The sequence below is a fragment of the Meleagris gallopavo genome, chromosome 5 (assembly GCF_000146605.3).
Source record: "Meleagris gallopavo isolate NT-WF06-2002-E0010 breed Aviagen turkey brand Nicholas breeding stock chromosome 5, Turkey_5.1, whole genome shotgun sequence".
Classification (NCBI taxonomy): Eukaryota; Metazoa; Chordata; class Aves; order Galliformes; family Phasianidae; genus Meleagris; species Meleagris gallopavo.
This window is the reverse complement of record NC_015015.2, coordinates 57,220,012-57,241,660: the sequence shown is the minus strand read 5'-3', so window position 1 is coordinate 57,241,660 and position 21,649 is coordinate 57,220,012. Positions and strand designations below refer to the sequence as shown.

The 21,649-nt window shown below is 50.7% G+C and overlaps 2 protein-coding genes across 2 annotated transcripts in view; one reads left to right on the top strand and one right to left on the bottom strand.

Annotated features, from left to right (window-relative positions):
• SAV1 (salvador family WW domain containing protein 1) overlaps nt 1–4,070 on the top strand; it is an 11,818-nt gene extending 7,748 nt beyond the window's left edge. Inside the window, exons 4-5 of the mRNA XM_031553753.1 lie at nt 804–947; nt 3,004–4,070. Of these exons, the coding sequence (XP_031409613.1) occupies nt 804–947; nt 3,004–3,205 (346 nt within the window). The 3' untranslated portion in view covers nt 3,206–4,070. The remainder of the gene's footprint in view (nt 1–803; nt 948–3,003) is intronic.
• A 138-nt stretch (nt 4,071–4,208) lies between these two features.
• On the bottom strand, nt 4,209–21,048 carry ATL1 (atlastin GTPase 1). Its single transcript, XM_010712152.3, has 13 exons — nt 20,997–21,048; nt 18,524–18,771; nt 18,032–18,166; nt 17,184–17,288; nt 16,457–16,507; nt 15,169–15,225; nt 11,621–11,713; nt 10,644–10,782; nt 9,760–9,887; nt 9,163–9,219; nt 8,335–8,406; nt 7,077–7,508; nt 4,209–4,995 (listed from the first exon to the last, which is right to left on the bottom strand). The coding sequence occupies exons 1-13, from the start codon at nt 21,031–21,033 to the stop codon at nt 4,885–4,887; spliced, it is 1,665 nt and encodes a 554-aa protein (XP_010710454.1). The 5' UTR covers nt 21,034–21,048; the 3' UTR covers nt 4,209–4,884.
• Between the last annotated feature and the right edge of the window lie 601 nt (nt 21,049–21,649).

The following is a 21,649-nucleotide window of genomic DNA, read 5'->3' as shown; positions in this document are numbered from 1 at the left end:
TCAGCTCTTGGAAAGGGTAGATAACAGCAGGACAAGGGGAAATGGTTTGAAGTTGAGGGAGGGCAGATTTCAGTTGGATGTGAGGGGGAAGTTGTTTGCTGTGAGAGTGGTGAGGTGCTGGAACAGCTGCCCAGAGAGGCTGTGGATGCCCCGTCCATCCCTGGAGGTGTTCAAGGCCAGGTTGGATGGGGCCCTGGGCAGCCTGGGCTGCTGTGAGATGTGGAGGTTGGTGGCCCTGCCTGTGGTTTGGGGGGGTTGGAGCTTCGTGATCCTTGAGGTCCCTTCCAACCTGGGCCATTCTGTGATTCCATGATGCGATTCTGTGAACTGCTTTTGCCTTGCATGCTATGTGCCAAAACCAGCTTATTTTTTAAAAGTAAGCATTACTGCTTCTGAATGAGACTTTTAGAAGTTGTAATTGTTGGTTTCTGTCTCTTCTGTTAGTTCAGTTTAGAAACAGGATATTATTCTTACCTCACTAAAATAAAGCAGCTGTTCTCTGCGACTGCTGGTGAAACAGCCGAGCAGCTGAGAGCAGAATTGAGTGTTAGACTGAAGGTAAACTTGATTGATGTTCTGGGAAACCATCTCTGAAACCGAAACTAAATCACCTCTGGGATGAAAACAAATGTTTTAGCTGCCTAAAACATGAAGGTAAAATCAAGTTAGCATGCAGCAAATCTACCAGTTAATTTCTACTATTTGATCCTTCTTGCTATACTGCAGGAAGTTCATCTCTATATTAATGAGAGCAGGACATCCTGCTTGCTGCTTGCTGAATTTCTCTGCCTTCCTCCACACAGCGTTCCCCGTTACGACCAGCCTCCCCCAGTGACCTACCAGCCCCAGCAGGCAGAGAGAAGCCAGCCCCTCCTCGTCCCTGCAAACCCCTACCACACTGCAGAGATTCCAGACTGGCTGCAGGTCTACGCCAGGGCTCCTGTCAAGTAAGCTTGTTTTCTTTACCCTTACTTTGCACCACATTACACGTGCATCATTTAGACAGAAAGTGGATTCTGATATCTGAAAGTAGAACTCTAGCTGCTGGCTGTTCCATAATTGCATGAGAGCTGTTGCTGACAGTGGATGAGGAATTTGTGCTGGATTTTTCATATCAGAAATAAAGTCACACTAAATTGAGTGGAACATTGCTGGCTGAGGATTCAGTCTAAACACTTCAGACCAAATCAATTGTCCATTCAACAAACTACTGTCAGAATGTGCTTTTAAAACATGCCTAGTTTGTACACATATATATTAGATCACTCGCCATGCACATAACCTGTGTTATGTACATTATGATCTAAATCATACGCATGACACTTAAATCTCCCAAAAACATAGCAAAAATTGGCCTGGTAAGAGGACTGGACTCTTAACTCATCCAGGTGGAAATGGGTAAGTTGGAAATAAGCACAACTAGTCTTTACCTGTGTCTTAGCAGAAGATTGGAGACCGCTTCTGATGGGTTGGCTTGGCATCGGGCATTGCTTAACACAGCACTGCAGAACTGGGAGCTGTGCTTTACTTTCAGTGTCAGCATGGTGCCCCATGGCATATAAACTACATGGGTATTTTTAGGAACAGGGGATCTTCTCCAGGAGTAAATCTGAGTCAATGCAATGAAACGTGTTCTGACGGCTGCAGCTCTGCAGAAGTCTGACACTAAGTAGAAAATCAGTTTCTAAAAGCATCCACGTGGCATTTCTTCAATAACTATAAAACCATCTACTTCTTCTGAGGGGGAACGTGGTGAGACTGAATCGTGCAGCAGTTGGGAATTCTCAAACCGTGTGCCAGTCAGTGACTTTCAGCTGAAGTTTTTAGCTGCTTCTATTTAGTGTAATTGCAGGGGGTTTAATTACTTCTCATGGCTGCTGGCAAACCCATCCAGATTTAAATGGACCTAAAATCCAGTGGTGTACTTGTGCAGCATGGGCGTCCTGAGTTCCTGTAACCTGGGAGAGGGCTGAGTTCCTAGAAATACTTCTAGGTTTTGGCTGCAGCTGCATGTCTTTATTTAGGTCTTTGGCACATCTAGACAATGCAGTTTTAAGTATTTCAGCCTGTGTTGTGTAGGTTCTTGCTGGTTCTGCTCTTGAAACTTGAAGGTTAGCACTGTAAGATTCTCAGAGGCTTTTGAAAGGCTGGGACACTGAAGTCAAGTGTCGGGAAGAACCCAAAGTCACACATTTTCCAGCCTCCTTTTACCTTTCTTCACCTGAAGCAGTGCTGGTACAAACACTGGAGTTTGTGGCATTCTCAAATGTGAAGAAGCAAACCCTGTTTGATGCTGATTTTGTACCGGGAAAGGGAGGGGGAGAGGTAGCAGCTGACTTGCTGCCTCCTCAACTTGAGGGCTTCTTAAAGAACAACTAAACCTGCACACTGCGTGTTTGTTTATCCATCCTTGCAGTCAGGACGACCACCTGGTAGGTGCTTGGGAGTTTGGTGGACTTCATGTGTGAGGCACTGAGGGAATCTGACAGTGCCTTCTGTGGAACAGAGATTGCAGTTCAGATTCTTCCCCACCTCTTTTGAGCACAGATCAGAACCTTTGTCTTTCTCCATGTAACCAGGATCTCATAGCTCTGCTCGTTCCATCTTTTCTCTTGTTCTTTCAGCAGCTGCCTTGTCAGCTCCTGATACCCAAGATAAGAAAAATCACATCGCAGGTGAATTACGAATGTTTAGAAATGGGGGGAAGAAGCAGGAAATAATGAAGTAAGGATGCAGCGTCTCATACAGAGCAAGGCTGTGCTGCTCAGCAGCTGGGGGCTGCCCAGGGGAGCTCACTGTCAGCCAGAGAATCGGCTTTGAGCTGCCACCGAGGTGACGTGGCCACTAATTAGGGCTGTTTCTCCTTACTGATGCTACCTGGTCCTCTCCTCCCCTTGTTCCATGGGGCTCGTGCCCCACGGTTTGAGACGCAGTGACCTAAATCAGCGCTGAGCGAACACAGAGCAGCACAGCAGCCGCGGGTAACCCTCTGTGCCGCTCCAGGTACGACCACATCCTGAAGTGGGAGCTGTTCCAGCTGGCAGACCTGGACACGTACCAGGGCATGCTGAAGCTGCTCTTCATGAAGGAGTTGGAGCGCATCGTGAAGCTGTATGAAGCCTACAGGCAGGCACTGCTCACCGAGCTGGAGCACCGCAAGCAGCGGCAGCAGTGGTACGCCCAGCAGCACGGCAAGAACTTCTGAGCTGCCCCACGGACACGGGGGAGGCCAGGAGCTTTCAGAAGCCCCCACAGTTCATAAAGAAGTGCTTTGGTTGAAAAGGCAGCTTATTTTTGTTGACATTGCACCTTTGTTATTATCCTCTTGAATATTTTTCTACATGTATTATGTATTGTTTATACAAATGAGAAACGTTTGTTAATCTTTTTCCATACAAAAACTAGTTTATTATGCTGAAAACCAGCGTGGAGTTGGAGCAGAGAGCTGATTCTGCTCTCCTTTTCTAGCAGTCGGCTGTATTATGGAGAAGCTGACTGTGTGTTTTTAAACAGCAATAGATGCAGTTACCAGAAAGGCCCTGGATGCAAAGCACCGCTGCAGTCCCTGCTGGTGGTGCAGTGTGTTTCCCACGGGCCTTCCTCTGAGCTCTGCTTACAGCTTTAATGGACAGCACACTGTTCTGTACCACCAGTCCTGCACCACGCAGAGCCGCCATGTGCTTCACACAGTGAAGTGGGAGTTGCCTTATTTTTTACTTCGTTCAACGCGTTGTTCCTTTAGCTTTCCTATTCCACCTCACAGATGGCAGAGGGGGAAATACCGACCCTCCTTCAGGACCAACCTCACTGCAGAGCTTCCCCAGTGCAGTGTGTGAGCCCCAGCACCGCACCTGGAAACGTCAGGGATGGCTCCCCACCTTCTTCTTTCTTACTGCTCTTTTTTAACCGAGCTGTGTCTTCTATTTGATTTCCTTACCTGGGGGAAATTTATACGTGTACAGTGAGTGACCCTCACCGCTGTTCTCATTTGGTTCATTGATTGTCCTGAAATGTTATTTATGGATTCTTTTTAGTGCAATAAAAACATGGTTGCAGACAAAAAGACAAGACATTTCTTGTAAATCCTATTAATTCAATAAAAATCACTTTGTTTAATGAGCCAGGGGGTGATCAGCTCATTTCTGCCGCGCCAGGGGCCAAACTGAAGGTTCATACCTGAGCAGTGCACAGCCTCCAGAGCCGACTCCTTAGGAACAAAAAGCAAACTTTAATAGTTCTGACAATAAAAGAATAGAACTGCTGACCACATTCCTATGCACTATAACGGATATATATACAGAAATACAGTGAGACTTTCTCCAATACTCGTACAAAGTGAGACCGTGTGCATCAGTTACGAATGGAAAAGTACACTTTCCTTACAATATCATTAACATACCATAGCATAAGTGTCCTCACAGCTGCTGACAGAGCAAGTTAATACATTTTTAATTACGTTGCTGTAATCGAAGAAAAAAAAACCGTGGTTACGTGTTACAACCTGTTCAAGTATCTGGACATAAGATGGTTTGGAATAACGCTAGGATTTGGAAGGTCTTTAGTTGCAGTGCCACGCAAATTATAATTCCCTTAATGATTAATTAAAAAGGGAGAAATAAGGCTTTGTAAAGGAGCTGGGAAGTACGCTGGATATTGCAAATCAAAAGCACTTTGTGTGGGCAGCAGCACCGCTATGTACACAGAACAGAACACAAGACGTGCCCCAACCTTCCCAGCCAGTGCTGCACGGGCAGAGCCAAGCTGGGCGCCGAGCCCCGTGTCTGGTCCTGCGTGGCAGCTCGCGATGGGGGAGCAATGAAGGGCTGAACCGATGGCGGCCGTGCCGCGTTCATGCACCGACGGGGCCGCGTGGCTCTCAGTGTGTCACATCTTCTTCCTGTCCTGGCCCTCGGCAGGCTCCGCTTTCTGTGCGGGGAAGGCGTGGTGGTACAAATGTCTGTGGGTCGCTGCTGCGCTGTACAGCTTGTACAAAGCCTGCAAGAAACACGGGAGAGCCTCAGATCGCCCTCTGGTTTGTGCACCCACTCCCGATGGTGTACGATTGTAGAGCTGCAGAATGGTTGGGTGGAAGGGCCCTCAAAGCCCTGCTGTGACATCCGAAAGGGGAAAGACCGAGTTCAGGAGCTCACTAAGCTTTTAGCATTGCACAAAGATAGAGCAAAGCCCACAGCCCCACAAGTCACGACTTCCAGCAGTGCTTGTCTCCATGGGACAGAAGGGGTTAGGCCCCTGCGAGAGCTGCTCCACGTCTCACTTAGAAGTTCCCACCTCACTCAAAGGCAGCAAAATGCACCAGCACTGACACTGTGCAGCAGGGTGGTGCCGTGGAGCTGACCCCATAGCATCTCCAAACACAATTAATAGGAGAAAGATGTAAGTGTGCACGCACACACACACACACAAAAGCCTCCGAACTCTCTCCCCCACTTGGCCTCCAGCAGTGCCCTTCCCCAGGCACTGGAGGTGCCACGTGCTGCCATCAGCCCCCATCCCTGCACCCAGCAGCTCCGCGTGCTTCGCCTCCCAAGGGTTCCCCAGCACTCGAGGCACCCATAGGAGTGTGCTGGGGGGAGAAGGGGACCCGAGAGGCACTTACCTCATTTGTGCTTCCCTGCGAGAGGCATTGGGGAAAGAAAAGGGGAAAAAAAAAGAAAGAAGCATCTCTGTGTATCACACATGTCCAAGGGAGCAAATGTCTCCATTCAGTGCCCCCACAGCAGCATGCTTGCAGGACCCCCCAGCCCTCCTGCACCCACAGGGACAGCACACACATACAGAGCCCTGAGGGCTCCCAGCACTGCTCTTCCCCCGGGTGCACCAACAGCCCCAGAGGCACTGCTACTCTGCAGAGCTCCTTCTCAGGAGTGCTCTTCCCCCTCATTGGGAAGTTGTGCTGAGATGTGCCTGGAGCAGCTGGGTGCTGGGAAGCAGCTGCAAGCACTTTAACCTCTTCCTTGATTTCCCAGCAGGGCAGCTTGCAGGCAACCCATACCTCTCACTTTCTGCTGGCCCCATCCTGTTCTCACTATGGTGCTGAACTCATCCCAGGTTCCTACACAGGGATGGGCTTCGACACCCAGCATCCCTCGAGAAGCACCAACAGCACCACCGTGATGTCAGGATGAACCCACCTGGGATGCAGGGGACAATGAGCTGCCCCTGCTTGCCTTGTTTTAAAGGCAGCCCTGCTGAGTGACATAGCTGCCTGGTTCAGGGGTGAAGAAGCTGAGCAATAAACAGCTCAGTGTGAAAAATGAAGTGTGGTTAGCTCTAGCCACACCTGGAGCAAGCGCAGGTGGTCACATTGAAGCTTAATCTCCTCACTCCTGGATAAAAAAGAACCAAGGGGCAGTGCTGCCAAGGGCAGTGTTTTCTCACTGCAACCTTTGTTAAGGCTTTAGGGATGTCTGACAGCAGGACCCAACCAGGACCTTTGCACCTGTTTGCACAAAGCAAAGACAAAGAGAGATGGCAAGCCTGAAGCAGGCAGGACAGAGCCCCAGCCTTAACATCCTGCAGCCAGCAACAGCCAAATCCCTGCCCTGTGCCAGGAGGGAGGAGCAGGGTTTCCTCCTTGACACTCGAAGCACACAAACTCCTGTGTGGTCCTGAGCACTTCCCCAGCAGGATCACACGCCATGCTGCCCTGTGCCAGCAGTAGCGTCCATAAAGCAGCATTTTGGGATGGGTAAAAACAAGCAGAAAAAGGCAGAACAAAACAGCTTGTGGGGATCAGACTCGAGCCCAGGGCTTTTGCCAGCTTCAGCTCGCTGTGCTCCTCCACCCTCAGAGAGCCACCCAGACCCAAGACTTTTCTCCCCTTATGATCACCTCCACAACCCAACCTGAAAACACTCCTCTGGCCCTGCTTTCCCCATCTAGAAGGCCTAAGGCACAGACTGAAGCACACCGTCCCACTGCACCCAACAATCCTACATGCAAACCCAGGAGCCATTCGAAGAGGAGGAAAAGCCCCAGGAAACAATGCTTAAGAACTTGGGTTGGGACGTGGGTTTGGTTCGGGGGGGTTTTAAATGAAAAGCTCTTTATCCTACCTGGTCCCACAACGCCGCTGCCACTTGGTCTATTACTGCACCCAGTTCTCTGTACTCCCCAGAGTATCTGATGTACGCCCAGGTACACAGTGTGATAAGTGTCAAGCCCATGATCATGTTGCACAGACTGGCTATGATGTCCAAGCCAATGAAGCCGGTCACCCCGGCGATCACGTAAGTGATGAAGATGACGACGAAGAGCGTGGCGGGGGTGCGGGCAGCATGGAAGATGTTCTTGCTGTCGTTGTGCTTGATGTACTGGATGTAGAGCTCATCGATCTCGTTCTCCAGCTGCTGGAGGTAGCGGCGGCTGAACTCCTCCCCGCCCATCTTCTTCACCCCACGGAACAGCTTCACGGCTTCGTCCTTCAGCTCCACGTGTTTGGCCTGCAGGTCACTGGGTGCGAGGAAGGGCTTGTCCCCACCACAGACCTGCAGTGGAAAGCACAGCACGGTCACTCAGCACCCTCAGCTCCTGTGTTCTGCCGTGCAAAGCACCAGAACGGCAGCTCCGTGCGCTCCCTTTTGGCATGAACCACATGTATGTCCACACTGGTGTCGGGAACCAGCCCCTCTGTCCTCCTCTTAGCCTAAGAAATTGTTCCTGATACCCAGCCTGAATCTCCCCTGGCTCTCATCCTATCACAAGACCTGCCCTCCTCTTGGGACTGAGTCTTCAAGCTGCTATTGCTCAAGACTTGAACCTGGAGACTCAAAGGCCCACCTTCAAATAACCAGCATTGCTCTCCTGCTACAGAGGATCAGCACTTTGGGTTTTCGGGCACAAGCACGAAGACAGACCCAGAGCAGTGCACAGTAGCTGGCCATGCAGCTCTACACCCTCCCACGCCAATGCACAGCAACCTCCAGTACCGTAGAACAGAGCTGGAAGTGGCAGGAAACAGGCTGAGGTCTGAGCTTCACCTTAAAACATCACAATCATCTCATGCCCGAGCTGAGATGGGCTGGTAGGGCAGGGCAGAGGTGAAAAGCTGCTTATAATGATATATAATGACTTTATCCCCTAATTAGCACCAGCCACGACACAGATTAAAGAATAGGATAGGACTAGGATAGGACAAGACAGGATATTCAGTTGGAAGGGACCCACAAAGACCATCCAGTCCCTCTGCCTGAGCACTTCGAGGCCAACTAGAAGTTAAAGCACATCATTGAGGGCATTGCCCAAACGCCCTTTGAATGCTGACAGCCACGGGGCACCAGACACCTTGCTAGGAAGCCTGCTCAGCACACCCACCTCTTCCATTCTCCTGCTGTAGGTGTCTTTGGCAGTGGCAACTGCTGCTAAATTGTTGGCTTCTGCTGTGGCCTGCAAGAAGGGCAAAAGGGTGCAAAGTTCAGCTGCAGGATTGTAAGGTTAAGGATCACAGAATATCCCAATCTGGAAAGGGATCCAGAAGGATCATTGAGTCCAACTCCTGTGATCACAGAAGTGGAATGACAGCAAGGAACCTGAGGGCACACGATCCACATGCTCTTGGCCTGGAGGCACGTGTGGTACCCCAGCACACACGCAGAATTACCCAGCTCCCTTCTCCAACTGCACTCTGGCCAACACCAAACAAGATCCTTCTGTATTTCCCTGGTCAGTCCCCTCAGGCAAAAGCCTGCGTCAGGAGAGGATTCCTCCCCTCCAAGTCAGAGCAATGGAACCTCTGGCTTCAGCTGTGGGAAATGGCAAGAAAGCAGACAAAAGGCTCAGGGTATGTAAACAGCCACAGCTGCAGCCTCCTGCAGAGCCCTGACCCAGCACTGCAGCATCCACGCGGGGCACATCCTTCAGTGTGTGCTCACAGCACAGCCAGGGGACAGCGCTGCTCACCTGCAGGGAAAATGCAGCTCAGCAGCCCAGCCCTGCACGAGCCCTGCTGCCTCTACTTCCCCACAGCACAGCTCCTTTGGGCTTTGAAGTGACTGCTGGACGCTGCTTGGGTTGTCAAACTAAGGCACTTAAAACAAAAGCATGGGAGACTCCAAGTGCTGCACTAGTGCGACTCCTCTGACAGCTAATGGGAAATCAACAGCAACCACAGTGCAGGAATGTCACCTCACACAGCCCACCTACCTGCAGCATCGACTTCGGGTGCGGCAGCTCTTCCCCCTGGTAGATCTTTATGTATGCCTGCAAAACATGAAATCACATCAGGTGCAGCACAGACCCCGTTACAGCACAGCATCAACAGGATGGGAAAAGCCCCAAGAGGGGGAGGTTCCCGGCGTGGGATGGCTTCAGCAGGGGACGCTTTGCCAGGCAGCACACGGCTCACCGTCCATTCTTTGGGTGCTGCAGGGGGGTCTCTCAAGACTCACACTCCCATCACTCACTCCAACATCCACCCCATAGGATTTGCACCTACCTCCGTCCTTCACTGAAGGAGAAGGAGCCGGAGTCAGGTAGTAGGTGGTGAGAATTACTCACTGATGTCTTGCATTAAAATGTCCCAGTAGCCATGACAACACAGTGCAGCGTTTTCCAAAAGCAATGGGAATACGGCCCTCAGCCTCCCTCCCTCCCTCCAGTCCTCCATGGCAAGGAAGAGCCCTGCCCACTCCTTGGGCTCACTGCGCGGCCAAACACACTGACACTTTCCCCTTTCATTACAGCAGAAGCGCTAACGTGCCGCAAACAAATAAGCCTAATTTCTCTGGAAAAAGCTAATACCTTAAAATACTCCACAAGGCCTCGGCAGGTGATGTGGTTTCCATTGATCTCCTTAACATCCAGGCTCTCGGGACTAAGAAGCCAGGGAATTAAAATCTTCAAGTTCTTGATGAACTCGTCGTCTATTTCTGGAAATAAGCCCAACATCATCAGTGCCACCCCTCAGCCACAGCTGCACTGCCATCACACAACGAGGGGGAACCCGAGCCTGGATACGGGCACAGACACTGTAACTCAGGGAGGTTAACCCACAAACAGAGCATGCAGCTCTGTATACACCAGCCAGCTTCACTGTCTCAAAAGTAGTGGCAGGAAGACAGATGTGACTTTTGCTTTTGCTGATGAGAGCAGCACCTCCTTGCCAAGAGAAAAGCTGAGTACAGCTCTGAGAGAACAAGAGATGAAGACGCTGACAATCCTAAGCCAGCTCTGTATGCACTTGTTAAATACTGCTCAGCACCTGAATTAAAGGAGGAATTAACAAACCTCAGTTCAGCTTCCAGCAGAGCCCCCCCTCCCACTGCCTCGCCTGCCCTGCTGCTCCTTAGCATGGTTTGCCAGAGGGATGAGTTCCATTTTTTTACCCTTCCCTTTTATTTCACCTGATTAACTAAGTCTGTCCTGAAGGGGAACCACTGATCAGATAAGTCAGGAGGGTTAAACGTTCCTTGGAAAGCTTTTCAAAGTGAAATAAGGTTCTTTTGAGAGCACGTGTGACAAGGCTGCCAGCACAACCTGCTGTGCAACAACCAGTCCGCCCTGCTCTGCCCAGCTGCACATGAGGAACAGGAATGCACTGCAGAAGCTCTTCCATGGAAAACACTTGTAAAGGTATCACGGCACAGCCTATGGTATCAACCTGACAATGGACCTTTGCTTTGTACCTTTCAGCTTTCCGTCGAAGTTGGGGTTGGTGGCTACCTTCAGGCCGGGGTGAGGTAAAAGGAAGCAGGAGATTTTGGTGAAGCAGGAATGGATGTGCTTTCTGACATTCTGCAGTTCTTCGTGCTGATTCCCTGAGACCTGTGGGAGAGCAGTGTGGTCAGGTTTCCCTTGCATGCAGAGACGCTGGGACAACAGTGCCAGCAGGAGCGTGAGGCGTCCCGCACCAGGAGGGCATCCCTTAGCAGTGCAATGCAGGAGCACAAGGACAGAGCTCCTCCAGCAACCCACATCTCTGACCACATGCCCTGGGGGATGTTATTATCAATTGGAAAATGTGCACGTGTGCATGACCCGAATGCAATAGCATTTGGGATTTCCCACCAGGGCCATTCTTGTCTTCCCTTTGACCAGGGCTCTCCACTACCAAATCACCCATGCATTTCCTGATTAATCCCCACAGAGCCCTTGCCCATTGCTTTCACTGTACAAGAGCCTATTACTAAAGCGTTTTTCCTTGTCCCTCCAGCAGAAGGGTAGCTCTGCACTGACTGCAGCATGGAGAATGCAGCTTCCTACAACGCAGAATCATAGAATCACAACTCCTCTGGGCAGTGCTGGCACACCCCGTCCCTGGAGGTGCCCAAAGGCAGCTCGATGGGGCCCTGAGCAGCCTGATCTGCTGCCTGATTTAGTGACTGGCTGCCCTGCCCATGGTAAAGGGCTGGCACTGATCACAGAATGGCTTGGGCTGGAAGGGACCTCAAAGATCAACTAGAATCTAGATCATCTAGCTGATGATCCTTGAAGTCGCTTCCAACCCGAGCCATTCTGTGGTTCTGTGATTCTCTAAGACATTTCTGCTGTGATTTTAAGGCACGGGCAAGTCCAGGTGTGACCTTAACCATCATCACCAGCTCGCAGCTGAGCAAAGCCCACGTGGAAATCATTCATGAAATCCAGAGGAGAAAGGACAGACCTTCAGACGCTTCTCCAAAAACCTCGCGCCGCCGTCGGAGCCGTAGGAAAACTCATAGGGGAAACTCCAGTCACGCACCAGGAATATCAGGGACTAGGGAAGAGAAACAGGAGCAGTCAGTGCCACGCAGCTCTGCTCAGCCACACGTTATCAGGAGGGGATTTGCTGGATGACAGTCTGAGTCCCTCGCTTGAAAAACAGCACCCGTCATTTCGACTGCAAAACAAGAAAGGGATTTTTGCTAAGCAGGACAAAAGGCAGCGAGCTCCAGCCGCACTGAGCTCCATCCTATGGGAATTTCACAGGCTCGTTTTCCAGCCATTTTCACTGGGCAGCTCTCCAGACAGACTTTTAACGAGAAGCACATGTAGGATAACGAGGAGGAGTAAGACATCGTTGGCTTTGGTAATCTTTATTGAGACATCCGACGTTTCTATTCAACGAATAAATAAATACCGGCACAGACAACTCTGCATCTTTACAGAAGTGGGTTCTGGAAGAGATCACATCTCTGGTGTCTCATCTGCATCCCATGGAAGGTTGTGGGGCACCCCGAGTGGTGGGGCAGAGCATCTCCTGTCCCTTGGAATAAGCAATGAGGAGAATGCATTTCATCGGAATCTCCCTAAAACTCTATGTTTAAAACAAAGATTTGGGAGAGGGAGGAAAAAATGTTTCCCCTTCTTATTTTTCTTCCAGAAAACATCAGGAAAAAAAACAAAAGAAAGAAAAAAGAGCAGTGAGTTGGCCATTCCTAAAGGCATTGCAAGCCACAGCAAACGCCCGCAGCTCTGTCTTTCAGGACATGCTGTTCTTTTGGAGACTGCAGGACGCTTAGGAGGCAGGGCCATGCTTAGGACTTTTCCACAAACACATTATGCACTCCTCATACTGTCTGAATTGGGAGTTATTTCCTTTCTTCTCGAGCAGAATTGCAGCAGACCTGCTGTGCTCACCGTGCCCAACACCCACCTTCAGCCCTCTGCCAAGCGAAGGCATCGGTCAGCATGCAGGGCTGTGTTTCAGCACACAGCAGAGTGGGGGAGCAGAAGGGAAAAGCTCATTTTCCACCACCAAGTGCTGCTTCTTTTCCAGCAGCACCAGCTCAACCGTCTCCCTATCACCGCACTGCATGTTTGGCAGCATCCTCCTGTAGGAGCTTTCTCCAAAATCCTCCTTTCCAGGCTCACAAGGACAAAAGCCATTCATCGAGTTTGATTTCCAGGCTCAGAACCTCACCCAAGGAACTCAAACTGCAGACCATCTTCTGCAAAGAAAGCTGCCTTGGTTCCAAGCCCCCCACATCTCTAGCTGAGCTGTTCAGTTGCTCCCCATCACCACGCCGAATTTGTCCGGCCTCAGCTGCAGGCTGCCTCCTCCTGGGTGGGAAATGGCAATAGATGGCCGTCCTGAAACGTGCTCTGCAGGAGGCAGTGCTGAGATGGGGACAGGCAGCTGCGTGCTGCTCACATGGCCCCATCACCATCAGTTCCTCCCCCAGATCTCCCCACATCCACAGCCATTCCATACGTGCACGGAGATTGCTGCTGAAGATTGCAACGAAGCAGAGAGAGCCTGGGGGGAGCCCCAAGGAAAGGCTTCTGAAGGATGACGTGTCCCTGTTACAATTAGTTCAGCATCCTCAGCCATCTATCAGTTAATGGGTTTTTAATCCATTTACACGGATTAAAACAGACAATGCTGACTGGCTGCATCGTTGGCTCTATTTCCACCAGCACTTTATGGAGATAAGGCACGCAGAAGGCAGAATAACCACAGTGATAGTTACCTTTATCAGCCAAGCTTGTGGCCTTGTAAAATGGGTACTGGGATGTGTGACCAGACTTACTGCCCACAGACCTGCGTGACTTGACATCACTCACATCATTAGCAAAGCCACAGCCAGTCCTAATGACTTAAGCACATTTAACAGTGTCTCCTTACAGCCTCCTTCTTACCGATGGAGTATTTCACTTTCACTGTAATATTTGGCAAGATTACCCCTCTAACTTTTAAATAAAGAACAGAAATATTTATTTAATGTCTGGCTTTTTCTGTACCGTATTGCAATTTTCTCCTGGTTCTTACAACGACAGGCCATACGTTTTTACTGCTAGCTTTAACAGCATTTACCAATCATCTACCCACGCTATAGCCAATATATACTCAAAGCTCCCCAAAAATCCCTATTTGTCTATTCGTTGTATTTTTTAACCTTTTTATTTCATTCCCCCTTCCCAACCACAGCCACCTTATAAGCCCCTCCTGCCTTCCAGGATTATGGGGAAATTGACAATTCTCTTTTAATATTAGAAGGCAAAGCAAGACAGCTGTAACCCATTCCCAATTACTGCTTCTACAGTTTCTACAACTGCTTTCTGCTTTAGGAAGCTCCCAAATCCTGCATCCAGCAACCAGCTCTCCTACTGTAGGTGCAAGCTAGAAGATGGACTAAGGCACTGGGGGCACCTGGGTAAGGGGAGTGAGTATTTGTGGCTATACATATAGTGGCTCATGTAGGTACCAATGATCTCCAAAACCTTCCAAATCTCTATGACCCCTTCCCAGCCTTCCAGGTGCAGTACAGGGTTCAGTACAGCCACTACCAAAGCCATACAAACCACAGCTTGTTCTGTTGCAGGCCTGCAGGTTTAGCAACCTGCTGAGCCACCTTTCTCAGCAGCAGCTGCTAAAACCATCCCATGGATGCCTACCTCCCTTCCTTCCACTTTTCTCCTTTCACTCACATTCACCTTTCTCCTGGAAGGGGCCCTTACAGCCCATCATCCTCCTGCCACGCTCACAGCTCTGGTGTCCAGAGCAAGCTGGTGTTTGCCTAATGCTCTCCTCTCTTGAATGCCACCTATGCACAGGCTGGGAAACAGATGTCACTTATCTGAAGTTAAAATCCCACTTATACTTGCCACTCTGAGCTGATCCTTCATTCTGAGCTGATGCTCTTTGTTCTGCCAAGTGCAGGGATTCCCAGGCAGCAGCTCAAGGCTCTGACAGCCAAGGCAGCACTTTACAAACCTGTCTGGGTGTTCATTCCACAGCTCTGCCACTAAAGCTGAGCGCCTCATGAGAGCAGCAGGACAGGGCTGAGCTGTAGGGATGGCTCTCCCTCCTTCACTGGGGAACATCGCATCGCTTCGTGCACAGCTCTCAAGGCAGAGCATCACTTGTGTGGTTCCCTGCCAGGACACAGCTGATGCCACACAGCACTCATCACATTGCACCGAAGCCTTTTGTCCCTGGGAACAAAGCCTCGCTCAGCTAACAGCCTCCAGCTGCATCCAGACCTGCTGGGTGAGGGGATCGCTGCAGGGCTGGGGAGCCGCCAGCAGCCAAGGTTGAGAGCAGAAAGAAAGAAGGAGATTGGATGTGTTCAGAAAGCTCCTTGGGGGTAAGGAAACACAAAGCCTTTCCTTCGCCTCAGCTCAGCCAGTCTCCACGCCTCCCTGCTCATCCGTCCTGCAAGCTGCAGTGACACCTCGTGGCAAAGCCATCGGTTTGGGGGATGCTGGTGGCCAGCAGCCTCTACTCACCTGGAAGGGCTTCAGGAAGGTTTCCTCCATGGCCAACCGTCCGTATTCGGTGAACAGCTGGGGAGAGATGCAAGGGAAGGAGGACTGTCAGCTGCCGGGGCCACAGGCAGGGCAACGTTTGGTTCGTGTTTTACGGGCAGAGGGAGCTGCTGTGGGCAATCACCACGCAAAGCCCTTAGGTGAAAAAAATCAGTCTAGAGTTTTTGGCTGCCAAATCTGTGAAAAAATGGCTCCAATCCACTGCTTGCTGCTGCTTTCAAACTTCACGTGTGAGAGGGGACTGCTGGAGCCCTGCTCTCTTTAAATGCTCCAGGAAGGGGTGGAAATGAATTCAGAAATAAGTGCTTTCCCTGCAAACCCCCACTGTGCAGAGACCGTAAGATCAGCCTACAGCAGCATTCGAGGGCTCTCCGGTCTCTCTGGACTGCAGATTCTTAGCAGAGGCACCAATAATGTATTTCACAGATGCCTAAAAGTGGGTCAACGTGTTAAACAATAATGGCTTCAAATTCCAACTGAAAGATAGGGTTTGCACTGGATAAGTTCAACATAAATATAGTATTATTGTTAAAAAATGTTTACTGAGTGAAACAGTGCAGAACTCTTCTGATTTTTCCAGCTGGACTTTTGCTTTCCTTTTCCTTAAGCTACTGAAAATAAAAAATCCTAACTAGCCAGTCAAGCAGCCAACTGAACAAAAAAGAAAACTGTAGGCAGAGGCAGGCAGGATATGTGTGCCATAGGAAAAACAAACACCCCAAAGCTGCTTGTCTCCAGCACTCAGAGTTGTAACTACCCTTCTGGGTCATCCACAACCAGATGTCAATATCCAGGCTTATAAACCAATTTCTCTGGGTTTCTCAACCAAAAAGTCCAAGGCCAGGCTGGATGGGGCCCTGGGCAGCCTGCTCTGGTTGGAGACATCCCTGCACACAGTGGGGGCTGGGGCTGGATGGGCTTTAAGGTCCCTTCCAACACAAGCCATTCTGTGATTCCATGATTCTAGGAGTAAATAACAGACCCCTAAAGACCTACAGGGCATGACTCTGCTCCTGGTGAGCATCCCACTGTCTGCCCTGCCCCAAGCAGGCATGCTATGAACCAAGACACATTTCAACACAAGTGACTATTCCTCCATGCCCATGAACCAAAATGAGAGCTGGGAAACTCGGAGACCCTTTTGTAGCTCCAAAGGCAAACGTGCCTTTCCAGAGCAAAGCATCCCGCAAGTGCAGAGCATAATCCAGGGACCCCAGTGACAAACAACAGCAGAGACAAGGGGTCTTACCTGCAGGTGCTGCAGATCATCCTCCTGCACATTCTGTGACAAGTTATACACCTATAAGAAAACACAGAAACTTCAGAGCATTGTCCCTTGGATCACTGTGGTTAAAGCTTACGACATGACCACAGGGACACAGACAAAGGCCCAGCTGGCCCCTGGTGCTCCAAGCATAGCCGCACTGCTGGACAGACAGACAGACAGGCACTGCTTCTCCCAGCACAGCAAAACGCTCCAAAAACAGCAGCAAGGGCTGTCATGTCCCATCCAGGAAGCCTCTTAGGAGTAAATAATGTTTCCTCCGTGTATACGGTGTGCTGAGCTCTGTCTCAAGACACAGCTTCCAACCTGTTAATGCTGTCCTCCAGAAGCAAAGATCAGAGGAAGGGAAGGGAAGCCTTACTACTACACAGTAACCACTGTGTAGAATACCCACAGCCCAGAGGTTTCTCCAGCAGCACTGAGACAAGGGCACATGAACTTCACCAGACCAACATCCTTTCCTCTCTGTCAGCTGAGAGTAAAGGAGTGCATCTGCTGCTAGCTTTGCTCTTGGAGTGAGATGAGATGAGACTGTTCCCTGCAAAGGTGCACTCACGACTGAACCCTGCACTCAGCGCAGCCAACACGCTGGTCTCTGTCCCTCCCCCAGCTGCATTAGGCTGGTGCCAAGCTGCTGGTTTTCAGCCACCACCTTTTAGCAACTGTTTCCTGGAGACATCTCCCTTCTTACCTGTATTGAGCTGATCATTGTGCTCAGGGCAAACACGGTGGCTGAATCCCGCAGGGTGGACTGACTGTCGAAGGTCCCCTGTGTGTCCATCAGCAGCACCGCAACCTGAGAGACAGAAAGCTCCAGGTCAGCCTGGATGCACCCAGTCAGCATCTGCACCCAAGCAAAACCGTTCTCAAATGCCAACAGGACAGGTGGTTGAATATCAGCTGTGTGTGGAGAATGTCAGTGCTCCAGCCTCAGACTTACAATTGGTGGAAGATAAAGGAAAAGAGCATCTCCAGTCACTCCTGACAGCAAGAAATGAACGCTGCATAACACAGAGGAGGGAACTGCTTTGTTCTTCTGACATTTGCTGTCAGTGCAGATGGGTCTCTTCCTGAGCCTGCACTAGCTTCACGTCACGGAAGCCAAATACAGCAGCATATCTCAACTTCACTGAAGAGCTGACAGATACAAATATTCCTGCCTAAAAGCTGAATTTGCAGGATTTCCCAGTTCTCACTGTACATGACCTCCCTGAATAAAGGCGTTCCATGTCACAGCTACTGCTTTAGGAGCGGGGAATAGTTTGCAAGGGGCTCGAGTTCCAGATCTTGGGAACAGCAGAGAAATGATCTCTGAGGTGCCCAGAGTTAGAGGGACAGGCAGGGATGATGCCAGGGACACATGGAAACACTCAGACATCTTATCACTCGGTGCACTGAACCCACTCATGCTGAATCAGGGATATGTATCAAAAACCTGCACAACCATTTCAGCCACCTCCAACAAGGCAAAGCTGGAGCAGCACGACGACCTGATGAGTAACACGCAGCTAGAGAGCCACACAGCACAGAAGCAAATACCTTTTTACCATCAGGCTTGTCCACCAGGAAAACCTCACTCCATATCTGGATGCCGGTCGTCTCCCGCTCAGATCCTCCCCTCCAGGAGAAACCAGTCAGAGGCTCGTTGTAATCTCCAACCCAGTCCACTGCTTCCTGCAGGTGAGAACAGATGAAACGCTGAATTTCCCGTTTCACTGTGTTTTTACACCTCCCTTCTGTGCTGCCTCTACCCCAGCACTGGAGACAAGCAGCTCTCACAAGAGAGGTTTCCTACAATATAGCAAATGTGAACATTTCTGCTCCAGAGTCAAGGAAGGCAGCGTCCCACTGGAGACCCACTACTGCATGGGGTTGTGCAAGCATCTCTATTTTAATTTGTGAGGCTCCTCCATGCTAAAGAGAGGCTGGAGCATCTCTAGAGCACCAAACCAGAGTCCTTTCCTGATCAGCCCCGGGCACACAGGAGCACTGAGCAGCAGTGGGAAGAGCCAGGTGCAGCTGCAGCCATACCTTGTTGTACATGTATCGCAGCATGAAGTCCATCAGGAAGGACTTTCCTTTTCTAAAAGCTCCAGCAACTGACACAGCCACAACCTCTTTGTCTCTGACGGCTTCTGAGAGGAGGATGCGATTGAGTGCAGCTTCATCCAGTTCAAAAGAATGGTCATCCTTGACAATGAGGACTTGCACAGGTCCTGCCTTCCTCACGGACTCCTCCTCCTCTGAGCTCCACTCGTAAGCCTTGTCTGCAAAACTACCTGTGGAAACAAGTGACACAAGAACTGTTTGGCTCCTTCTGAAATGATGGAAAGCAGGACTGGACAGGGCTGTAACAGATCAGCTGGCCAAAATATCCACCCCAGAACAGCATGACTTAGAGCAGATGTCTTTGCAGCACTCCCCAGACATCATGACACAGCTGCCAGCTGCTTTGGGGCAATCCGTCAGCCCGTCCCTGCTGGAACCCTCCTGGACAAAATGCTCCTACAAGAGTTGACACGGAGAACAGATTATTCTCTTCCCTTCAGAAACACCTTCTTACATGCACAAAGGTTGTCCTGACGTCTCCATCAGCCTCAGCTGAGGCCACGACATCTCCCTTGGCAGCTTATACCGTGCTGTGTTCTAGATTTAGGGTGAGAATCATGTTGATAACACACAGAAGGGAGATGTAGGTTAGATGCCAGGGGAAAATTCTTTACTCAGAGGGCAGTGAGGCCCTGGCACTGCCCAGAGCTGTGGTGCTCCATCCCTGGAGATGCCTGAGGCTGTGGATGGGCCGTGGGCAGCCTGAGCTGGGGGGGCACCCAGCCCATGGCAGGAGTGGGGCTGGGGAGGCTTTCAGGTTCCTTCCAACCCAACCACGCTGTGATTCTGTGATTGTATGTCACTGCAGTTTCTGTGGCAACAGCACAGCCCAGAGTCCTGTCCAACCTGCAGTCTGCACTAAGGCTCTGAGTGTTAATTCTGCAATCTTCCCCCTCGACAGCTTGCTGAGAGCCTTCAGACAGGACACACAGGCACTCAGACACACAGCGCCCATTCACTGCCACGGTGACAGCAGGAACCACAGCCCTGGGGTTCAGCAGGCCAGCTCCTGCCACTGTGCTTTCATTGCTTCCCAGCTGCCCAGCACAGGAGAGGAACAGCAAAGGCAATGCACCACGCTGACCAGCTCACCTGAGGCCTTGTAAAACCTGTTCACCAGTGGGGAGGGAGCATGCATTGGAAAGTCCCTCACGTTTCCCCAAAGCATCCCTCCTCACTGCCTCAGCCTGCAGGCTTCCAGCTCAGCCCTGACCCCACGGCCCTGCTTTCAGCCTGTCCCAGCTGTTGCAAAGCACAGGGACGATGCACAGACATGCTGAAAGGCAAACTATAAATACCACAAGGAATGGGGTTTGCCCATTCTGGGCCTCTGATAAAGATGGCTCCGGCAACAACGGCGCTTTTGTACGAGTTTCTGATTTCCTATGATCCCACTATGAAATATCAGGATCATTAAGCCTTGTTGCTAGGGGATTTCTGGGGGCTCTGGGACATATACTGAGAGCTTTCTCTGCTCCCAGTTGAAAGACAAAGATCTTTTCTTCCCGATGCTTGGAGTTCCCTTAGCAAAGCAAAAGTCCCCAATGCACTGAAAAGCAAAATTTTGCAGCAGGCTGCAGCAGCACTGAATGCCTTTCCAGCATCAGCCCCTGGGCAACATCACTCCAAGAAAAACCCTCTCCATCCCCAAAGCCCAGAGCAGGCACACAACACGGAGCCACCCAAAACCTCAGAACGCTGTCTGCCTGCTTGCTGCATGCATTCAATACCTCCTCCAGCATTAGGTCCTCCCCAGCAGACAAGAGCAGACAGGTGCCAAACCTGGTGGTCTTTGTAGGGACTGCCATGCTGTGAGTGCCATATAAAGCATACAACTGGGAATTCCTCTCTCCTGCTGTTTCCCAATGCTGAGCCAAGCGAGTCCCTTTTTTTTTCTTTCTACAGCTGCACAGAAAGGACAGCAGAGAGGTCCTTGTAGGATGTGACTCATGGTGGAGGCAGGAAAACATTTGTAAATGGAATTAAATCTAAACATTGCTGGCTGTAGCCATAGCAAGGCCACCCGGTGTGCAGGTGACAGAGCTGTGCCACCCCTGGGTCCCCTCCACAGAGCATACAGACAGAGGGACAGTCATCCCATAGTGGGACACTGCAGGTGGGCACAAAGGATATCCCAGCTCAGACCTGACCTTGCTGTGGATCCAACCACCCCGACTCCTGTTTAAGGACCATCCTGCCCTGCCAGCATGAGGGATGCTTGGTACCCAGCTCCCTGCTGCTGGTGCCTGGATGTGGCCTCCAGGAAGAGCAGAGATCTTCTCACCTCAGTGGAAAATTCCACTAACGAATTCTTACTGTCTCACATGAGAATTAGATCAGTTTGACAGTATCAGGAGCAGCCGAGAGCTGCAGCAGCTCCTTGAGGGTGACCCACCCTGCAGCAGAACGGTGGGCAGCTGTCCCTCCTCCATCGCCAACAGCAACCAGCACTAACAGGTAGTGCTGTCCTTTGCTTTTAATTCACCGAGTGTTGATGGATTTGGGGAGGTTCTCTGCACACAGGCAGCAATCTGAGTGGCCACGCTCCACTGAAGGACATCCTTCTTCCATCAGCTGGAGCACGGTGGGCAGCCAGGCTGTTTGCTCATCACACAGAGCACAGTGAGTGGGATGTGCTGCTCTTCCAGTTCCTTGGAGCTATCAGGAGGAAAGGCATTACGTTAAGCAGGGCCCTGAGCTAATTTCAGCCCCATTATCTCTTCTGCTTTCGTGTAGCTGCCTGCAAACCAAACTCGATCCTTCCTATTTATTTCCATGTGATGAAACTCCCGTGTTCTGGTTATTGCATTATCTGCCAGAGATGTTTTTATAAGCTGGGTGCGCATTACTGGAAATCAATTATTTTAATTGCTCTTTCCAGCATAAATTAGTTATCTGCTTTGAAGGAAGGTGTACCTGGCAATGGCAAAACATCATCTGGCCAAAAGGGGAGGGAAGGAGGCCTCAGCTCTCCCAAACGCTCTCCTGCTTTCTCTCATTTTCTGACTCAACTCCTCCTCTCTCTCGGCGCCGTGCGATTACGTCAAT